The 21,516-nt window shown below is 39.8% G+C and overlaps 3 protein-coding genes across 3 annotated transcripts; all 3 read right to left on the reverse strand.

The window, feature by feature from the left end:
- Positions 1–521: 521 nt before the first annotated feature.
- On the reverse strand, positions 522–13,117 carry tmem54b (transmembrane protein 54b). The gene is made up of 6 exons (XM_042506577.1): positions 13,026–13,117; positions 10,875–11,071; positions 9,200–9,259; positions 6,106–6,297; positions 3,196–3,342; positions 522–2,059 (listed from the first exon to the last, which is right to left on the reverse strand). Exons 1-6 carry the CDS (start codon positions 13,036–13,038, stop codon positions 1,706–1,708), a joined length of 963 nt encoding a protein of 320 aa, XP_042362511.1. The 5' UTR covers positions 13,039–13,117; the 3' UTR covers positions 522–1,705.
- A 1,470-nt stretch (positions 13,118–14,587) lies between these two features.
- LOC121957936 (gap junction beta-3 protein-like) lies at positions 14,588–15,280 on the reverse strand. The gene has a single exon (XM_042506755.1). The coding sequence runs from the start codon at positions 15,278–15,280 to the stop codon at positions 14,588–14,590; it is 693 nt and encodes a 230-aa protein (XP_042362689.1).
- A 2,103-nt stretch (positions 15,281–17,383) lies between these two features.
- Positions 17,384–18,320, reverse strand: LOC121957592 (gap junction beta-4 protein-like). The gene is made up of 2 exons (XM_042506243.1): positions 17,785–18,320; positions 17,384–17,660 (listed from the first exon to the last, which is right to left on the reverse strand). The coding sequence occupies exons 1-2, from the start codon at positions 18,318–18,320 to the stop codon at positions 17,384–17,386; spliced, it is 813 nt and encodes a 270-aa protein (XP_042362177.1).
- Between the last annotated feature and the right edge of the window lie 3,196 nt (positions 18,321–21,516).

Consider the following 21,516-nt stretch of genomic DNA (forward strand, 5'->3'; position numbering starts at 1 on the left):
AAACCAAGCTGTTCCCAAACACACGTCCTAGATGCAGAATTTTGAATAAAAACTTTATTTGCTTGTTGACTAAAGTTAATAAATACAAAAACTGGCAGATCTAGTTTTTCTTGAAACAAGTGTCTCTTGACCTAACAGCAGAATGCACACACACACACACACACACTCGATTTTCAATTATTCAATCAGGCCATAAAAACAGATAAAAGCTCAGAGGCACACCCAAATACACACATTGTATTCATTGCTAAGAACCACACATTTTCCACTACCTCTATTACATGTGTAAATTCAAAAATTAAAAGAACGGTTCCAGATTTTTAGGAAACGCACTTTATCACTGTTTTACCCAGTGTTAGATGAGAAGATAGATACCACTCTATGTGCTCTAAATGTGAAGCTAGGACCAGGAGAATATTAGCTTAGCTTAGCATAAAATGAAAGCAAGGGAAAAAACTAGCCAAGCCATTTAAAAAAAAAAATAAAAATAAAAAATATATATAATAATAATAATAAATAATAATAATAATAATAATACTGGTACCAGTGAAAAAAATGTACAAAAGTCAAAATGCTAAAATGATAAGTTGTGGTTTTACAGGAAGTAACGTGCTGTTATCAGCTCTTGGTTCCTGGAGTCTTGTCACCATGAAAGCATTATAACATTTTCATTTACATTTCCACTTGTGCACAAATTAATCAAAGGACAATCATATTGTTAATTGGTAAGCTTTAGAAGTGCTGATAACTTTATACAGAGACAAGCTAGCGGTTCCTTACCTGATTCCAGTTTCATATTACCCTAAGCTAAGCTACGCTAATTAACTTCCATCTCTACAAAAACTAAAGTGTAAAGATTATAAACCTCTGAGAAAAAACAAAACCAAAATACTGTCTTGACATCTTTTGTACATATTATAATCGGTTATCTGTTAAACAAGATTTCAGGTTGTCTTTACACCTTTTTATACAGTTAAAATAAATAGACAAACATGATAACAATTGAGTTATTTGGAGAGAGCTAGTTGGTTGTTTCCCCCTGATTCTAGTTAAATGCTAAACTAAGCTAAGCTAATTAGGCCTAACTCCTGACTTTATATGAAAAATAAAATGATGTAGAAACAATGAAAAGATCATAAACTTTGGACAAAAATGTGTTGACTTTAGATCTTTTTCTACAGTTTAAATAAACAAGACATACATGTTAAGAACTGAGCTTTAAAGTTGTTTGGAGACAGCTGCTTCCAGTCTTTATGCTAAGCTAAGTTAACTATGTCCTCACTGCAGTTCTGTCCTTAACGCACAAACATGAGAATGGTATTGATCTCATCTAACTCTCGGCAACAAAGTTACAAAGAGCATTACTTAAAATGTTAAACTATTCTTTTAACTCTGAATGATTTCTTGTACAAGCAGCGATTGGCACTATGTTCTCACATTAGAGAATTTGCCTCATCTGAATAAATTGACCCTCATCAGTACAGAAATCCAAGAGCAGACACAGTCACTGGGATCCTGCACACTGTGCAAAGTCTAAGCATGAGAAAATTCATACATCAGCACTGACAAAAAATATCTCCAGCTCAGAGTTCATAATTTTGAAGTACTGATGGGTTGCGAGTATGAAGTTTGAATCCGAGTATTATAGCAATAAAGTACCCTCACAACATTTGGTCTTCAAGAAGCTTTGGCATGTCAAATGTGCCTAAATCCAGAAGCTGGACCTTTCCATTGTACCCCTCTCCAGCAGTTGGTGCTCCTCTGGTGCCCTTTGCTGGCTGCCACCCCTCGTTTCTTGCCTTTCTCTGTCTGACCTTTCTCTGTGCGGCTGGCGACGAGGCCGCCTCTCCGAGGGAGGAAGACTCTGATGCTGACGGGGAGGAGGCTGAGAAGGGGGAGGGGGTCTGCGCTGCTGTCGTGGAAGTTCAGTATTCCGTCTTGGAGGTTCGTGGGACCTTCTTGGTAGTTCTGTGCGGTGTGTTGGAGGTTCAGAGTAGCGTGTTGAAGGTTCAATGTAAGTAGAGGTCGAAGCTTCCTTTATTGGCCTCACCACATTGATCTACGCAAACAGAGAAATTTGTTTTTAAATCCATTTTAAAATACGTCTCTATGAAAAACAGTCTCACCATGTGAAGAATTCTGTTTTGGAAAGAAAGAGCTCACCCCAAAATCAAATGTTTTTTCAATTTCCTGTAGTGCTTTTTATCAGTCTATATATAGTTTTGGTGTGAGTTGCAGAGTTTTGGAGATAGCCATATAGATGTATACATTCTCTCCAAAGTAATAGAGCTAGATGGCATTCAGCTTGTTGTGCTCCAAGTGCCAAAAAATACATTGGAAAAACTCAATAGCAATGTCTCTTTCCAGAAATGACCAATGCACCAAATTTCTTAAGAAAATCCACAGAACTTGTTGTGAGCAGTTTCATGTAGGAACTATTTTCTTACTACCGAACTACACCTGCCAACTGAATCACTGTGCAAAGGAAATGTGCATCTACTCATGGACAAGAGGCTAGTGCTTGTGAAAGGGAAAGATGTAAATTGATACGTGAACATTAATGGCATCCTCCTTGGGAAAGCTGTAACAGTAGATAGTTCAGTGGTGCTAGGTGAGCTAGCATTAGATGCACACATCCTTCTGCACGGTGATATGGTGGTGGGTGTAATATGGTAGCTAGCTTGTTGGTTAGTTAGTTAGTTTGGTTGCAAGCTCAGTGGTGATCACGTTGTAGTGCTAAGGATACAGCCATTCATGTTTACATCTCGCATTGTTGCAAGCATAAGCCTCTTGTCTTTGCGTAGATGCACACCTCCTTCTGCACAGTGATACAGTTGTCAGGTGTAGCTGGACAGAAAGAAAATAGTTCCTACATGAAACTTTACACAACAAGGTCTGTGGATTATGTTGAGTTACAAGGTCATAATTTTGGGAAAGAGAAATTGTTGTTGACTTTTTCTAATGTATTTTTTTGGCGTTTTGACCACCACAAGCAGAGTGCCATCTAGTTCCCACATATTGGGTGGACGACAGACATCTCTATGGCTGATAATTTCAGACACCAACTAAAACTCACATCAAAACAGACTAGACTGATAAAGAACGCTACAGGAAAGAGGAAAAATATGTATTTTTGATTTTGAGGTGAACTGTCCCTTTAAAGCAGCACAATGTATGTTTCAGTGGAAATCTCACCGCTCTGCCGAAGTCTCTGGTTCTTTTCCTGTATGGGCAGCAAGGTAGACCCAGGAATGAAGCACACACAGCAGAGCAGCGGGCGGAAAACACCATCTGGATGATACAAGTCACGATCAGAGGCACCCAGAGGATCAGAGTGGTACTCTAGGGAGGGATGGAGGAGTAGAGTTAGTGGCAGCCACCAGCTGGACCATACAGAACGCAATTTGAGGCAAGAGCAGCTTCACAAAATCTGGAATACAGTGTGGGTAATGATGCGATACGGAACCTCATTTTTCCTCAAATGGCTGCGGAGCTAAAACACAGCAGCGAGTCAGGGAGTTTGAGTTTGCACAGGAGAGTCAGCATTGTGAATAAAATATGCAGAGCAGTGTGTATCAAAGCAAAAGTGCACGGAGGGAATTCAAAGAAAAAGAGCTGCCATTTGTTAGGCGTGCTGACTTGCAGACTACAAAGAGAATGAACGTTTACAGCTCCAAGATTGGAGCTTTCTTTGGAATGCATGATGAAATATGCAGGAAGCGCAAGAAAATAAAGCTTGCATAACCATCATTACTGCCTCTAAGCAGCTAGAGAGTATCAGAACCAGAGGCCCAAAAAACTCTTTCAGGTGATGCAATGGGCCCTCCAGCAGTCATATTGGAGGTCCCTCGCTAATGGGCAACTTGGAGTGAAGAGCCTTGTCTGCAGTCTCAGTGGACCAAAGCAAAGTTTGTTACTTCTGTACTGATTTAGAGCTGGAGCTCATTTTTTGACTTTATTTGGAGGTAAAACAAAAAGTGAGCACACCCAAAATAATACAAATTATACAGTTGACCTTAGTCCTCTCCTTTGAGTTTGGCTAACCCGGGGGTCTGTCTATTTTCAGAAATCTCAGAAATGAACTCAGCGAGTAAACTGATGGGTTTATTATTGATGGGAATGGCTGTCAAAACTACAAAACAAAAGGCTCAGGGTGTAATAAACAAGTTGTTACCTCAAGTAACGAGCTTCATGACAAGCCCAGCATCAGTGCACAATCACACATGGACCACACTGTCTACATGAGCATTGTGGACCTCTTAGTTATTTTGGTGCCTGTATTAACAGGTTAGAGGAGCCAAACTGCCGATGTGAGCGGCACTGCTTAGGCACAGCTTGGTTGCTGCTCAGCTGCGGAGAGCATCTACAGCAAAGTCAAAGTCCAGACTGACTTGAAAGGAAGTCAATCCAGACCCAGCCCACACCTTGTATAAGGAATGCAATCACACCATGTAATGACGTGTACATTTCCTATTTAAAAAAAAAAAAATCAATACATTTTTAGTTTTGTGGAAAACACAAAAGAGATGGTTACAGCGATCCTGATAAAGAGACATAAAAAAAGTATTTATTTAACTTAACATCTTCTGATTTTGCTTCAAAATAAAAGCCCTAAAAGACACCATTTTTGTTAAGAATGCTTTCACATGTTAACAAAAGGCTTTCTATGGTGACATATTACCATGTTGTTGTCAATGCAGTGGCTTGCACGGCTCCATCAATTAGCTGCGTATCAGCTTTTAATTATAAAAATTCAGCAGTTACAGCAGAAGGCAGCTCTGTCTGTGTGAACTCCACAAGCATGCGGGCCACAGCAGTTCAGCAAGGTAGCCTTCATGTGCTGCTCATGCAGGCAAAATGAAACAGGTGTCAGCCCCCTTCGCCCCTTGTTCTGGAAGCAGAAGCCCTGAAGAGAATGCTAAGTTAGCATTTAGATAGCTATGAAGTGTTAAGTTAAAAGAGAGGTTAAGGTTAAGATAAGGGACACGTCACACTACTTATAAGGTGAATAACGTCTTCGTGTATAATGAATGAAAAGCATTCTTGCTGGGGTGCCTGGTGGATCAGTGGCTAGAGCAGGTGCCCCATGTACAGAGGTTGTACCCTTGCCGCAGGGGCTGCGGGTTCGATTCCAGCCTTGACCCTTTGCTAAATGTTGTCCCCTCTCTCCCTCACCCTTTCACACTAAAAGCTTTTCTATCCATTAAAGGCATAAAAGCCCCCAAAAAATCTTGTCAGATAACCATCACTGTAGTGGGTTTCTAATGTGCTGGTGGTGGGCATAATTGCTTTTCAGAAATAGCTTGAGGACTTTTCAGTTAAATTTTAAGGTTAACTGTGGTCAACTGCAGCACACAACAGGGAAATCTAACACCTCATTTTTTACTTCATACACTTTTGTATTTGTGCGACTGCTACAAGCTTATTGTGATGACAGAACGTGCTGTAAACACGATGACTGCTTGACATCAGTCCCCTGTTGAGTAATGAGCTGGGTCAAAAGCCTCCTGCTGACACTTTGTGTCACACAGTGAATAAATGAAGGTAAACACAACTGCTGTCGGAGGCTGAACGTCTGTCTAATGCTTTTTGTGCTTCTAATGGGTGAAATCCGACACTGAGCTATAACTGTATTTACTCACAGTGGGACTGCCATTAACTCCTTATATCCAGTATAAATCCTGATTAAGACAAAGGTCACCTAGCTGACAAACTGCAGACTACTAGCCATGCTAAAATGCCAAAGTCGTGCCGATGTGCATCTGCAGCTATGAGGCTAAGCGGGCCTGACAGTCCATCTGCAGCACACTGAAACAGGACAGAGCCCGAAGTGGACCGACAGGGTCAGGTCAGCATTTCTGCCACCAGCCCACTGGCTGCACAATGTGACTGAGTGACAGAAAAGACAGACACCAAAGCCTCACACTCCCTCCTTCTCCCACACCTTGTATACACACACACACACACACGCTCACACACACACACCGCTCTGTTGTGTATCTGCAGCCATGACAATGGTCAGCTGTTCAAAGAGCCAGCGTCTGCAGAAAAGGTCACAGTTCACGCCTTGATCTCAGCGTCTGTCGCACACACTAATACACTCACATAGATGCGTGTGGGGTCAAAAGGACACTCGTTGGTTATGCTGGAGTAGCCAATGGCGTCAGGGAAGCGGCAGTGAGTCAGGAGGCTCCGCCCGCCGTGAATGATGGCCCTCACTACAGACACAAAGAGTCCGATGGCTGAGGCCGCTGCCATGAGAGCCGCAGCCAGACCGACCATGAAGAGAGACCACGTCTGTGGGAGGAACACAGGGAGAGCAAAGAAGAACAATCAGGGATCAGAACTATGATGGCAGAGAAGATTAGGATTAGGATTAAGAGTTCAGTTGCAAAACTAAGGCAACAGTAAACACATGAAAAGACAGCAAAGAATAAACAATATTCATACAGACAGGGCAAATAATGTGAATGGTAATGCCCAACAAGGTGTCCATTATCAGTGGATAACAAAGGACGTTGGAAAGGCCATTAATTCCTGATTTTGGACACCTTGACAAACATTATCATGCTTATATCATGGTCACTTGCCAAAGAAAATAAAATAAGAACATTTACTAATATTTGCATTTATTTTTTGCAATCAAATTCTTAAGTTTTTCACAAGCCAAAACTCAGTCTCCCTGGTAACACCTAAGTTTAACTAATACCTGAAACAATCTCATCAAATTAGGTTCTAATGCAATGGAAACGTTGTTCGTGACTCGAGTTGATTCGTCATTCATCAGGAAAATGACCATTTCAATAATTGAGTGTCTCAGTCATTTTTCAGGCAGAACTAGTGCAAATGCCAAACATTCTTAGGTTTTAGCGTCTTAAAAATGCAGGATTTGCTGCTTCTCTCCATTATATTGAGTATGTAAGTGAACATCTCTGCGTTTGGGCCTTTCTGTCGCACAAAACAAGACTTATGAAGACACATATTTTACTTAGAGCTTTGACTCTCAGCCCAAACCCGATTGCGCCAGCCTGCAATTTCTCACTATCCCCTCAGGCTTGAATAAACAGTTGTGAACTGTCCCATGCTTAAATGGCACTTTGGTGGGAGTTTTAATGGACTGAAGCAAGAGGGAAAGAGAGGGTGGAGCTCTCTCCACCCTCTCTTTCCCTCTTGATTCAGTGACGAGCATGATGAGAACCAGGGGAGAGACAGAGCGCAGGTGAGAGAGGGACAGAAAATGAGAGAAAGAGAAAGGAGGGCGGCAAGGTGAATTCTTTGGCAGTTTCTGCTTCTCCCTCCCCAGCAATGGAAGAGATGTAAATAACAAGCAGTGGAGGGAGATGATCATCGTCTACGTGTTGCATCGCCATCGCTGTGCCTACTAGACACACTGTGAGGGGCACTGCCTGCTTTGCCGAACCTGTCATGCATGAGATGACAGAATAACAGACGGAAGAGAGGAAGGTGAAGTGGTACAGGGAAACACTTCAGCCTTCTAGCTTGTAAAACATGTTTTGATATAAAAAAAAAAAAAAAAAAAAATATATATATATATATATAATATATATATATATATATATATATATATATATATATATATATATATATATATATATATATACATATATATATATATATATATATAATATATATATAAAGACCCATGGCACTATAGGCCTATTTTCACTGCACAAATTAGGGTTTTAACTGGGCCAAAAACTGATGCCATGGGTCGGGGTTGGGTCGGGCTCAGACAGAAATTCATGTACGATCAGGCCCGATCAGAGCTCTAATATTAGTGTACTGTTTAGCTGTTAAACGAGAAAGTTGGTCTGTGTGGCGGGCAGTGCCTGGTACATTGACTGACAACTTCCAACAAAGTGACCAGGTCACAAACGTTCTCATTTTACAGCTAAACAGTAAAACATTTTTTTTTTTTAAGTTTCAGACGAGAAAAAGGCACTGTAGTGACAGAATCTTGATTTGTATTTGATCAGCATTGACTAGTTTCACAGTTTGACCACAGTTCATGAGCAGTGACTGAAATGGTTTTAAATGTTCCTCGAATATAAAACTTATTTTTCCTTGTGTTGGACAACAATCTGTGGTCTGTGAAAACGAGATTTTTTTCTCTTATCTTGTAAGAGTGCTCTCGACCACTCGTAAAATTTTCTCTCACTTGAGAGAAAATAAGATAACATTGGTGAATCCTGAAAATCAGTGGGTACTAACAAAATAAGAACAAATCTTGGATATGAGCAACAATAATTTGCTTGTATATTGACTCTTGCATGAGGCCCATTGTTGGTTTTGGTTCATTTAGTGGCTATATCGAACTCCCAGTAAAAAGCTGCAACATAAGAAAATACAGCTATCAGCTATGAGCAATAATTAAATAATAAAACAGTCTGTGGTTAGAAAAACAGTCGACCTATCCTTTAATACATTTACAGAAGGTGAGACACAGGTACAGAATGTCTGTGGACATTTAAAATATGAAGATGACTGAGCCATTGCGTCGAAACTTGATAAGAACACAGAGAAATTATGCAAGGAGAAAGATTAGAAGCTGTAGTAGCCAGCACATGTGACAAAGGGCTGTGTTCATATGAATAAAGGGAGTGTTAAGATTACTTGTTATTCGTGCAGTGCGATGCCTGGATTGTTGAAGAAGATAACAAGACGGATGAGGAGTTTAACTGCTGCTTTGCCCAGTTCACGGTTGCTCTCACTAACAAAGAGAATGGGGAGTGGTTTATCGCTGCAGGTCCGCCTGGGCTTACTCATTCTGTTCAGCTCGCTGCCTCGTCAGTCCCGTCTGAGCGGCCTGACAGCTGATTGAGTAAACAGAGAGGAGAAGGCGCGCTGCACGACCGGAGGGAGAGAGGAAAAAACACAGAAACTATTCCAGCTCTGCAGGCTGCGATCAGACACCTGAGGCAACATGCGGGAGCTCAAAGGGGGTTTTTAATGTCCTACTGACTAGATAGACTGAGACAAAAGCTGAGAATAAAAATGAAAATATCAAAGAGAAAAGAAATAGACGTACAGTGCAGGCAGACAGATCAAACTTAGCGGAGAGCGCCTTGACAATACTGATCTGACGATGTAGGAGGGTTCAATGAAAAGAGTGGAAGAGAGACAGTGAAAACAGACTGACAGCAGCACTGTTTATAGGAGAAACATGAGTGATACTAACCATGCCTCGACTCTTCTTGTTTTTAGACAGGACAATAGCCAGAATACCAACGACAATTCCCTGCAGAGAGAAGACAGATTCAATTCAAACAACTTTATTAATCCCACAAGGGGCAATTAATTAAGAGCATCTTTTTAAATTCCAAAACAAATATGCACACACAAAAAATTGCAGCATTCATTGGATAGCTACAAATAGGCAATTGAACTAGGAGCCAAGAAACAGGGATAAGAATAAAGTGCATAACAATACAATATTAACCTCCTGTACACAGGTGTACAACACTTACAGGGAATTTAGATTAAATTTAAAGGTCTGATGAGATGAGACTTAAAGAATATACCTACTGCTCCATTGTAACCACATTTCTCTCATGCTGTCTCAAACATATTTAAGCTAGCTACACTGCAAAAGTAAAAACATGATTCCTGTCAACACTAAAACTGTGCTATGACTACAAGCATTTCAAATATGTCTTTGAGAGTCTTTGTTTGCTTTGAAAGTTGTTTTTGCAAAGCCTAGGGAAAAAACTCAATACTAAAATGGCCCCATATCTACTTAACAACTGACCATTCGCTAAGCGCCATCAATTCGTCATGGTCAGTCATGCTGTCGGAGTTTGTCAAACTGACTCAGCAGTGAAAACGGGGTGACTGAGACAGAAGACAATGAAAATGAAGGGAACCAGTTTTAAACCCGATCATTGTCACCAGTATGTGCCAATGTACTTCTCGGGCAGACAAAAATTTCAGAATTCAGTGAGGGTGCACAGAATGATACACGGGGACACAGAGGCATTTAAAAGAAAAAAAAATACAAGTTTGCTATTGTTGTTGTCAGGTTTGCCCCCTGGTGTCACCTACCGCCACACGTACACTCTAATTTTGTGGTAAACACAGTAGCTAGATAACCCCACATCGTTTAGGGTTTGATTTTGGTTTTAGAAGGGGGAAGAAACATACATCTCCTTTCAACCTCTCCAGGTAACAAGCATCATTATTACATGTACCCCAGGGACAAGTTTTAGCTTGAAATCTGAAAAAATAGCATGAAAATGACAGATATTTGCCACAATTGGATTGGAGTCAATGGTGCACAGCCGTGCTCTTGTTGGAGCTGGCAGATGCTGCGCTATGATTGGCCAGTCTGCATTAGAGGGGTGGGACTTACAAAGAGTCTAATTTGAGATTAGCAGATAAATCTGTGACTGATTCACAACAACCATTTTTTGCTTTTTTAAAAAGGAAATTTCTGTTTCCTATAAACACACACAAAAAAAGTTTTCCAGCTCTTTGTTTATGGGAAAGTGGTTTTACAAGTAACCCTAATGACTAGAAGGATCCAATGAGGCACAAGCCCAAAGAGCCCTTTGTTGCAATATTGATTTTTGTATTAAGAAAGTCTCTACAGTGCTTCATGATCAATTCTAGGTACACTTTCAGATGCATTTGTAGCTTGTGGTCTGCAGGGTGCAACCATAGCCCTGATGGAAAAACCCACGACTTGACATTAAAAAGTTTGAGAGGAGAGTACTGAAATAAAATTGCCTTTCCTTTATGGTTCATTTGTCTGTTTTTTTTGTTCTAAATCTAATGAAAATTATACAGAAAACAAGTTATACATCCATTATCCCCCATAATGTAACAGTATAAATCTTTTAAAGGTATGTACTCACTACAAGGCCAGAGGTGAGAGCAACCACATTGGAGATGGCGTACTCCATCGCACGGGCCTGCTTGTGGAGGTTGATGTGTCTGAGCACCACGCCATGCACCAGCGCTCCCAACAGGAAGTTGACATGACCAATGAGGACCATGCTCAAACCCATCTTCATCAGGGTCTTGGGATCCTCCAGGCTGGCACAACACAGTCCTGAGGAAGGGAAGCTAGTTAATGCCCCGGGCAGTGAAATGTAGAGATCCATGGTACAAAATACAGAGTTGCTGTGATTTCAGACAAATTACATCATCCATGTTGTCCATGTTGTATTGATCGGGCACACAAGAGGAAGGTCAAAACCACAACAGGGATGTCACTTGCATTAATGATTAGCTGCTAAACACATAACTACAGTACAGGCTGTCAGACTGGACCTGTTCCAAACAAGCTCAGAGTTGATTAATGAATGAAACTACATTTTATTTTACTTAAAATAAAGCCAAAGCTGCAGTGAACAGAATAATTCTGATAAATCATAACTGCAGGCTATGAATTACACAGATTAATATGTAGAATTGTGCCACAGTGGCAGATCTTCCTATGGGCGACATAGGCAGCTGCCAGGGGCGACCCCCTTTGGGTGGGCCCCTCACCACCTCCAAAATAAAATTGGACATAAGGGAAAGGTTACCAACTGTAGTCCTGGGAGTGCAGTTTATGTTAATGTGTCCATCAGTAAGTAAGTGATCATCAGAGTCAGAGCATGCTAGAGCATTGATGGGTGTGGTGGAGCGCAGTGTATGTGGAGAGCATTAGAGAGAAAATGAAAAAATTAAAAGGCAAAAGCCCTGCAGGACACAGTAAAACGACAATATTTGCAAATTTGCACATGACGTATACTTTATTGGTTGTTATTTCTTATCATTGTTTGTTAACTAAATTGTTTAATTTTGTGTTAGGGATGCATGATATTGGATTTTTTTTTTTTTGCCTGTATCTGATATACCGATATATAATTAATTGCACAGATAACTATATATATTGGTTTTTTTCCACCTAATTTAAATGATAATCAAGTCTCTTCTGTCGTGGAATAAACATCATGTTATACATACTCTCATGATAGCCAGAATATAAGAGCAGTGCTTTTCAATGTATTTACCATTAGTTCATTATGTAAAATAAGAAAAATACTTCAACTTAGGGTTGCTGTACATGTTAACTTTGTCGCTAATATAGATAGATAGATAAATATTCTGATATTTCATTTTAAAGCTCTAATTATCTTTAATTAGCAACTGTTCTTGGGTGTCATAAATACAATAGATGTAAAATATTTTTATATGTATTTTTCTCCTTTCTGGAGGTTTGTGGGGGTGGGACACCAGGGGAAGCACGCCATGGGCACCAAATGTGCTAGGTCAGGCCCTGATAGTGCAGCCTTCTTAAACTCAGCTGATGTATAGCAACTCAGGCCACATTGTGCTTTCCCAAGACACTTATTATTTCCAATCCTTAAACCCAAATCCCACTTAATATAGACATGTAGCATAGCAAATGTCATCAGGTCAGTTACAAACTAAAACACCAAACTTGATTTATTGAGTTCTACCTTTGTATTTGTGTAGGTATGCCACATGGGAGACATCTAAATGTTAAGTTGGCCTCTGCTGCTATCACCCTCACATAATAAGACAGTTTCACAACTGAATATTTTGGTGAATCCTCACTCACACATTTCCTGCATTCGCTGAGACAAAACACATGGAGAGCAGAGGTGACATTGTGGATTTCACATCAGAATTCACACACAATTAGGATCTTTCAGCCAAAGGTTGTGTGTTTGAATTGATCAGATGTGCAGTAATTACTTAACTTGACAGTTTTATGTATAATTTAAGTTAACATACTACATACATACAAACAGGAGCTGCTGAAAATTTTCCAACCTGATAGAAACCGAGTTAAACTTTTCATGGGATTCAGACAAAACACAAAAGACATATTAGATTGAAATTGCGAATTCAAGGCTTTCCTCAAAAGATAATCACACATCATCACCTCACCGGTGTGCCAAACCACACCCAAACAAACATACCGAAACTTTGAAACAAACACGGCTGAAGTTTAAATACATGTAGATAAACCTCTTGGACACATTCATTACCTGCACCGGCCATCGCTGTCAGGTCACCATTCGTCTACACTGACAGGGTCTCGTGTGTGGAGTTTATCCGCGTGTCTCTTCGTGTCTCCAAACTAAACACCTGACTCCAGTCAGACAGGAGGACACACTGACACTTCTGCTCTTCTTTTTTCAAAATAAAATCCCATTTTTATCTAAAATCGTATCACTAAGTGTATTTAACTCGACAAACACTGTACTGCAGGCTACTTGTCAACCTGGCTTTTTAAAAAGTTGGTAAAACCAGTAATCGTAATTTCTCAATAGCAAGCGGTAGGTGAAAGTTAATAAAATAGTGAGAACTAAGTTAATCGTGCAATTACTCAAGCAAATAAAGAAAATACAAAAATTGAGATTATGTCAGAGCAATAATCTGTTTTACATTAATACCTAAACTACCTTTTTTATCTCCCAAAATAACCCTTACTTACAAGCCTTACATTTCGACTGTTAATCCACCTGTGAGAATGGATTTCATGCTTTTATTTTGAAACAACGTTTCTAATTACCTGCTGCATGTTGAATTTTGGCAACTTTGATAATGCACCTGTTAGAAAGCGCCTTCCTGTTTTTGTCTATTTTCTTTTGCTTTTGTTTGTTCTTGATGTGTTTTTGTTTTGTTTTGTTTTGTTTTGTTTTTTGTAATCGTCAAAAAAAGATGGTTTTGCCTTATCGCCTACATTAAATTGTAGTCACTTGTGGTAACTTTATTTCTGAAAGTTCTTTTTTTTTTAACAGGTGGTATTTTTGCTAAATGTAACACTTAACCTGCTAGATCAAAGCCTGGAAAAACATGACATACAGCTGTGCTTTTTTAAGATCCCATGACTCGGTGAAGTTACTAAAGACTACTAAAGAAATTGTAGTTTACAAGTAGCAAGTACTATATTGTAGAACGCAGACAAAATCCAGTACAAATACTGCATCATCACAAAAGAGTTGAACTCTGGGAGGAATCATTGCCATGTTTTGTGAAGGCTTACCATCCTTCACATGACAGTGCAGTGTGTCTTTGGTGCCACCAAGTGGAACAATTACGCCATTAAAGTAGAAGAAAGCAAGTCTTACCCATGAACGTTCATGTATTTGTTGTGGTTTTATTATTTAGTTTAAAAAAAAAAGAAATTTAATTTTCAGTTCTTTGACAGTCTTTTTAGGCTATACAAGAACAAATTATGTCAGTTTTGGTTATTGCCATGATGAAAATGGTCACAAATATGAGCAGTTGTTTGGTTTGTCATTCAATATTTATCGATTACTTCATGATATACAGCAAATAAAATCATCTCGCTTTCTTTTGATGATGAAAAATGAATAATACTTGTGGGGGAAGAAGATCTAATATCATTACATAGCATAGGATTGTTTGTGTCAAAATACAATATACTTATATTACGTATAAAATCCTACCTAAAATTGTTTTTTCAATTAAATAAAGAGGAACACTCTGAGAGTGAATTAGAAGCATAAAAACAAATATTGATTTCCTATTTTGGGTGTCTAGCTGTAATGTAGGAGATGACTCGCAGCCATCATAGTCCATGTTAGGGGTGGACCTTTCTACATGAGGTCTGGACGCTGCCTCGTTGTTTGAGATTCACCATCCTGGCAGCAATCAGATAGAAAATCTCACAGAGGTTGAGAATCACACACGAGACAGATGCTCCCACCATGAAGTAGGTGAAAACGGTCTTCTCAGTGGGTCTGGATATGTAGCAGTCCACCATATTAGGACAGGGACTGACATCACATTGGACCTTCCTGGGCAACTTGAAGCTGTCGTAGATGTAGTGCAGCACATAGAGAAAAATGATCTCAAAGAAGGTCTTGATGAAGAGGCTCATCAGGTATGTCCACCACAGACCACCATGCTTTTGGCCCGGGTTGTCATACAGCTGAGTGTGCTCACCATGCTTAGCTCGGTACTTGCGTTCCCGCTCTTGCCGGTAGGCCACGTGAAGCACCACCATGAAGGAGGGGCAGGTGACAAAGATGAGCTGGAGAGCCCAGAGGCGGATGTGGGAGATGGGGAAGTAGTGATCATAGCAGATGTTAGTGCAACCGGGCTGGCGGGTGTTGCAGTCAAAGTGTCCCTGGTCATCACTCCAGACCCGCTCAGCAGCTACCACAAAAACCAACACGCGGAAGACGAAGACTACTGATAGCCATATCCGTCCGAAGGCAGTGGAGTACTTGTTGACTCCACTTAGAAGATCCTGGAGGAATTTCCAATCCATGACTTCGGCAAAGATCGGCTTCTTTTGAGCTGTGACTCTTTAGAGGTCTGCCTTTCAATGTTGCTGGAGGTAGATTTTAAAAACTGGGGGACTAGAACACAACAAAGAGACAGAAGTTAAGCAGTTATCCACAGAAGGTTTTAGAATGCAAAAAATAAACAAGATCAGCTTTCATTTAGATAAATATTCTGTAATCTGCTCCAAATATTTCAGTGCATTTCACTGTTCTCTTGCCTGATGAAACCATTTCTTTGACAGCTATGGAACCTCAATCTCCTCTCCTAAATCTCACAGTTAAAAGCCTTACTTACAAAGTTTGGCACTTTGAAGAAAGATGCTGTTAATAATTGATGAAACACTTGTTGAACACATAAAACCTTCCACCACAAAGACTCGGCTTCAACCTTGAAGAAAGTTTGAGCCAAAACTCAAAGGTAGTTAAATGTTCTTTCATCTTACCTTTTAAATTTGGTTCTGCCCTCAAATTTAATGTTCTTAGATATGCAAACTGAATATGACTGACCCAAAACATTAAATCATGACTATTTTTTTTAGCTTACCATAAGAAAACAAGTCTTCCACTCAGACCATCATGTCTGCTGTCTCGGAATGGGAATGCGCTCAGCAGGCAACCTCTCTCCTTCCGTGGGTCTCTGATTTTGACTTGCAACAAGAATCCACTCTTGGCCATAATCAGGAGGTGTGGCCTCTTTTGGCATCCACCCAGAATTTACTTTTAAATCTCCCACTACTTTCTGTCAGTGTGGTTAATCTTAGAGCTGACCCTCAAGAGCCCAAGAACTCCGAAAAGGCACGAACGGGTACCCTTATTCTGAATTGCAATGTCTTAGAAAACAGCAAAACACAAATCAGCAGATTAACCAAACAAGGAATTTGTTTGATTGTGACTTTGTGCACACTAATAATGTTGATACAGCATAATGAATAACAAGTACTCCTTACTGCACCCCATTTAGGTGTGTTTGTCCACTCTGATCACTGCGTTTCTTAACATGTGACGTGGTATCAGCTGCATTAGGCAACTGGTGGAGATATGCCCCTTTGTAGGTTTTGATTAATCAGGATTAAACAAGGACCAACTCCTCACATTGTTTGTGCAAGCGCTGACGCTGAAATACACCCGAGATACGGAGCGCCAACATTGCAAAAGCAGATATAACAAGTGTTTGCTTGTTAATTATCCCAGGCAAGAATGTGCGACAGCCACTGCCTTATTAGTCCACTCAGTTTCATGATAGTGTCCTTTACAAATCTACTCTCGGTCTACTGCTCTCAAGGAATGTAGGATGTGGTTAATTGTCATCAGCGTGGGACTTGTAGGAGTGGTGATTTTATCAACCATTATCAATATTGTTACTCCTATCATTAACCATGTGTAGATCAGGTCGTACCCAGGAGGTTTTGGAATGTCACTCTGCGGTTTTTCTGATTTCTTTTGAACATGATGTAGTTCACCATCTAGATCTTTATTGGTACCCATTTGCGTTTGACTTGCAGGTTGTAGGTTAATTTGAGATGTCTTTGCCAAACACATTTGACAAAGCCATTATTGAAAAAAACTGACCTAAAGGATACACAGGTAATCGATTTAATATGTAAGAATTCTAAAACATTTCGGATATGAATAAAAGAGAAATGTGATACAGCAAATTTCACAGGATGGTCATTTATTTAAGAAAATATTATCATCAATTTTTGTTTTCATTCATGACATTATACAGAAGTATATGCAAGTTTTTGTGCAGTCACTGCGGCTCTCAGATGTCAGAATGGATAAAGCCATTTTATTATGTCGACACACAAACAACATAATCTCATGTAACAAATAATCATATAAATAATAAAATAAAATCATCTTTAGAGTAGGCTATTAGTTATTTTAGATCACAAACCTTTAAAAAGGCAACAGTATTAAGGGACAAAAACATTTCATCATTTTGATGTAAAAAAAAAAAACAGACATGACCTTTGTAAACAACATTTCCTTTAAAACCACAGGTATTTTGCAGATAACTCTGACTAACAGTACAAAAGCGACCAAACATATTCTGTCAAGTCAAACTAATTGGCATGGCATGTCTCTCAGGAGACTGCTATGCTGTACGCTGGCGCTGAACTCTCTTTGCCAGCTTCTCCGTTGTCAACCATCTTAGCCTTCTCTGGGAATGCTGAGTTCTCCTTCCCAGTCAGAGGAGTTCTGGTCAGCATGAAGGAGTTTTCTCTCATGGAGCGTGGTCCACCTCCGCAGCACTCCCAGAACCTCTTTCCACACAGGTAGAGAATCTCACAAAAAGTGAGGAGGATGCACACGAAGCTGGTCACCACCATGAAGATGGTGAATATTTTCTTTTCTGTGGGCCTGAGGGACAGAGAGACAAGACAGATAGTGTGCCATTGTGATTTCTTTAGAGAAAAGTGGAAGTCAGAGGCCAAGTTCAGCCAATAAGAGTCAAGGATCTTCAGAACCTTGGAGGTACACTTACCTGGCGATGTAGCAGTCGACCACATTGGGGCATGGGTCTATGGCGCATTTCACCACCGGTGGGAAGAACGTGGCCTCATAGATGTAGAACAGCAGGAAGATGAACACCCCATCCACCATCACCTTAAACAGCAGGCTGAGGAAGTAGGTCCACCACAGACCCCCTCGCTTCTTCCCCGTTTGACTATACAAAGGGGCGCAGTTCTCTCCGTGCTTCAGTCGGTGCTTACGCTCGCGTTCTTCTCGGTAGGACACATGGAGCGTCACAAGAAAGGACGGACAAGTGACAAAGATCAGCTGGAGAGCCCAGAGTCGGGTGTAAGAGATGGGGAAGAAGTGGTCATAGCAGACGTTGTGACAACCGGGCTGCCGGGTGTTGCAATCAAAGTCCTTTTGCTCGTCACCCCACACCTTCTCACAGGCCACCAGGAAGACCAAGAGCCTGAAGATGAAAACAATAGCCAGCCAGATGCGACCAAACGCAGTGGAGTATTTGTTCACCCCGCTGAGGAGGCCCTCGAGAAAGGCCCAATTCATGTTGCTGTTTCAGATGTTAGGTTGGACCACCTTCAATCAGAAGAAGCCCCAGAAAGACCCCTGAATGTGGCAGACACTCTGCTGAGTGCTCAAACACAGATGGCTTAGACACAAACTGAACTGAGCAGGTCAAGCACAAAGGCTCTTTAATATAGCACTTATTAACGCTGCCCTCTTGGCACAGGTTGAAGGGGAGGGAGGAATATCGAACAAAGCAAACATAGACTCATTCTTCATGCTGCAGTCACTGGTGGAACTGGTGATAGCAAACGCCTTAACAGGCTGAAGCAGAGAGGCAGGGAGGTTTCAGATACTCATTCACACAAGCCTGAAGCTGCTCAGGGCACTACTAGTTCCTGGAAGTTAAATAGTAGACATTTAAAGGGACAGTTCACCCTGAAATCAAAATAAATATATTCCATCATCCAAAGGGGTGTACCGCGAAGTGAGATTGGTGCCTTAGCGAGGTATGTTAACTCTAAAGCCATGGTTTCCTGTATGCTGAAATACAAAAAAGTAAGTATAAAGTGTATTGATTATTATGTGACACAATAATCAATACACTTTATAAAGTTGTATAAAGTGTATTTGTAACATTTTCTCTCAGTTAACAATTTGTATGGCTCAGATACTGACACTGATTATTGTTTGACGCTCGACAGAGAAGCTGTGAAAGACGCTTTTCAGCTGATTTCAAGCTGAAATTCAGAACATAACCTGCTCCCGACCAGGTTAAGTTTACCAAATAAATTACCATGGAGATCGATGCAGGTTAAAGGAGAGCCACTTTTGTAGCAATACAAATTGTCAGCTGAGCGAAAATGTTATAAATGAACTTTATACAACTTGTTGAGCCATAATGTGTCATAAATGCCACCTAACAAAGCCGTGCATTTACAAAATTGCCACATGCAATGCAAAGTTTTTTCCTTCTTTTTCTTTCTTTTTTTAAAATTAGGATTATATAGATTATCTGTGATGCAGAACATCTGAGCAAGAATATTGTTTACCTCATTGGTGTTTGCTCTTACAGAGAAGGTCACAGTGACCTTGACCTTTGATCTTCAAAATCTAATCAGATATTAATCTATTGTTATGCCTCTGGCCACAGCTATCACCAGTGCAGAGACATAACAATAGATTCAAATCTTTAGACAAACCAACTTTATTATTGTTTGTTATTAATTATTTTAAGAGGAGGTTGTTTGTTTCTGCATATGAGTGTGCATTTTTTCCTCCACACTGTCTGTGTGGTTCCACTAGTTTCAGTGGTCACATGAACAGCACACACAAGAATTTCTGAAAGGTTAAAATGGTGTATGAATGCACAATAGGCCTACATTTGGGGCATGGAGATGCACTTTAGGGGTGTAAATGGCAGAGGTATGAAAAAGACTTGCAATAAAGTGCACTGCAGGCACAACCTCTTCTACTACTCTGAAAATTCCGTGGTAATGTGTAGCTCTGGGAGTGAAGCCACTTGGTTACTTCAGCTCTCTTCGATTTGCACAATTATATGCAAACCAGTTGCCGTGAGCTACATGAGCACGTGCACATAGCTTAATTGAGGAGAGGCCTGATAGACTATTGAATTAAACATTAAGATTAAAGGGGGAGTTCACCCAAAAATGAAAATACAGACATTATCTACTCACCCTCATGCCGATGGAAGATCAGGTTTTTACAATCAAGTTTTTACAATCCACAAAACATAGCCAGAGTTTCACAGGAAAAGGCGTTACACTCATCTCCTAAACAACTGAAGCGTATGGTGATTCAAATGTCAAAAAAATGCATGATAAAATCATGTAATGCCTTTAAACTGCTTGTCCAAAGAAGTCCGAGTGTCCTGAAGCCCCAACATGCAAAGTTGTTTTGAAAAATGTCACTGACACAGTGTTTTCAGCCATGTTTTTTCCCATTATTAGTCATATCCAACATGAGGAACTGCAGACTATTGTACAAAATATGGCTAAAAACATGGTGTCAGTGATGTTTCAAAATAACTTTGCATATTGGGGCTTCTCCTGGATTACCCCGGACAAACAGTATAGAGGCATTATTTATTTACTTTTTTACGTTTAAACCCTGGTCACCATAAGCTTCAATTGCTTGGGAGATAATACTACTACTACTACTACTACTAACAATAATAACAATAACAACAACAACAACAACAACAACAAAACAACAACAATAATAATAATAATAATAATAATAATAATAACTTCATTTATGTAGTACCTTTAAAATCAGAGTTTACAAACAAAGCAAAGCAGAACTAGGATACATAGATGGCAATACAACAATGGAAAACCAAACAATCCTACTGAACACAAGTGAGGAGAAATTAGGGTAGATATATAAGATTAAAACCAGAGGATGGATAATGCAAGATGCAGGATGCATAATGTCAAAATAAAATAATACAAAGAAATTGATTTTTTTTTAAAAAATACAAAAAAATAAAATCAATAAAACCACAAATAAAAGGAAATAAAATAAATTAAACATACATTAAACAAGTAAAATAGATACAAAGAAATAAAATAAATAAAAAAACAAAATAAAAAGATGACTGCAATGCCTTTTTCCTGTAAAACACTGGCTGTGTTTTGTGGAGTGTAAAACTTCACCTGACCTTCCATCGGGCATGAGGGTGAGTAGATTTGAAATGAACTTTCATTTTTGGGTGAATTCCCCCTTTTAAGAGACTCAAAGCATCATTGTGCTCGATGTTGATTCTTGCAGGTTTCAGTATGATTAACAACCCTTTTACAGTAGGAGTCAGTAGCAGTATGAGTCTTGTATAAAAGTGCAATCAAATCCATTACAAATATTTTCTTTGGGTTTTAATGGAAATCGCAGGATTGCAGGATTCCTGAATAAGCCTACAGCATCTCATCAGGTGAAATCTTAACCAGTGTTTTTAAAAGTAGGCTAATGATTTGTTGTTTATTTTATTTTCATATAACTTCTTCAATAAATGCTTGGAAATTACAAAGGGAGCTTGTGTGTCTGCAGACAAACACACTTGTAAGGTGGTCATGTATCAGATACATTTCACGATATATGTTTCTATAGCTAAACAAAATGAAACAAATTTTCTGCTGAAAATAGAGTGCTATGTGCTGTGTATGTATGAAAATTGTTTTTGTATTTTAGTTTCTAAATACCTTTGCTTAAATGTAACCTG

This window comes from Plectropomus leopardus, chromosome 18, assembly GCF_008729295.1.
Source record: "Plectropomus leopardus isolate mb chromosome 18, YSFRI_Pleo_2.0, whole genome shotgun sequence".
Taxonomy (NCBI): Eukaryota; Metazoa; Chordata; class Actinopteri; order Perciformes; family Serranidae; genus Plectropomus; species Plectropomus leopardus.

Excerpts from the sequence above, each read along its gene's own strand:
- tmem54b (XM_042506577.1), bottom strand. Across the intron at positions 3,343-6,105 it reads TTGACCCCACACGCATCTAT|AGTACCACTCTGATCCTCTG; the intron begins GTGAGTGTATTA and ends ATCCCTCCCTAG. Across the intron at positions 2,060-3,195 it reads CCAGAGACTTCGGCAGAGCG|ATCAATGTGGTGAGGCCAAT; the intron begins GTGAGATTTCCA and ends CTGTTTGCGTAG.
- LOC121957592 (XM_042506243.1), bottom strand. The coding sequence starts at position 18,320 with ATGAATTGGGCCTTTCTCGAGGGCCTCCTCAGCGGGGTGAACAAATAC. Across the intron at positions 17,661-17,784 it reads GTCGACTGCTACATCGCCAG|GCCCACAGAAAAGAAAATAT; the intron begins GTAAGTGTACCT and ends TCTGTCCCTCAG.
- LOC121957936 (XM_042506755.1), bottom strand. The coding sequence starts at position 15,280 with ATGGATTGGAAATTCCTCCAGGATCTTCTAAGTGGAGTCAACAAGTAC.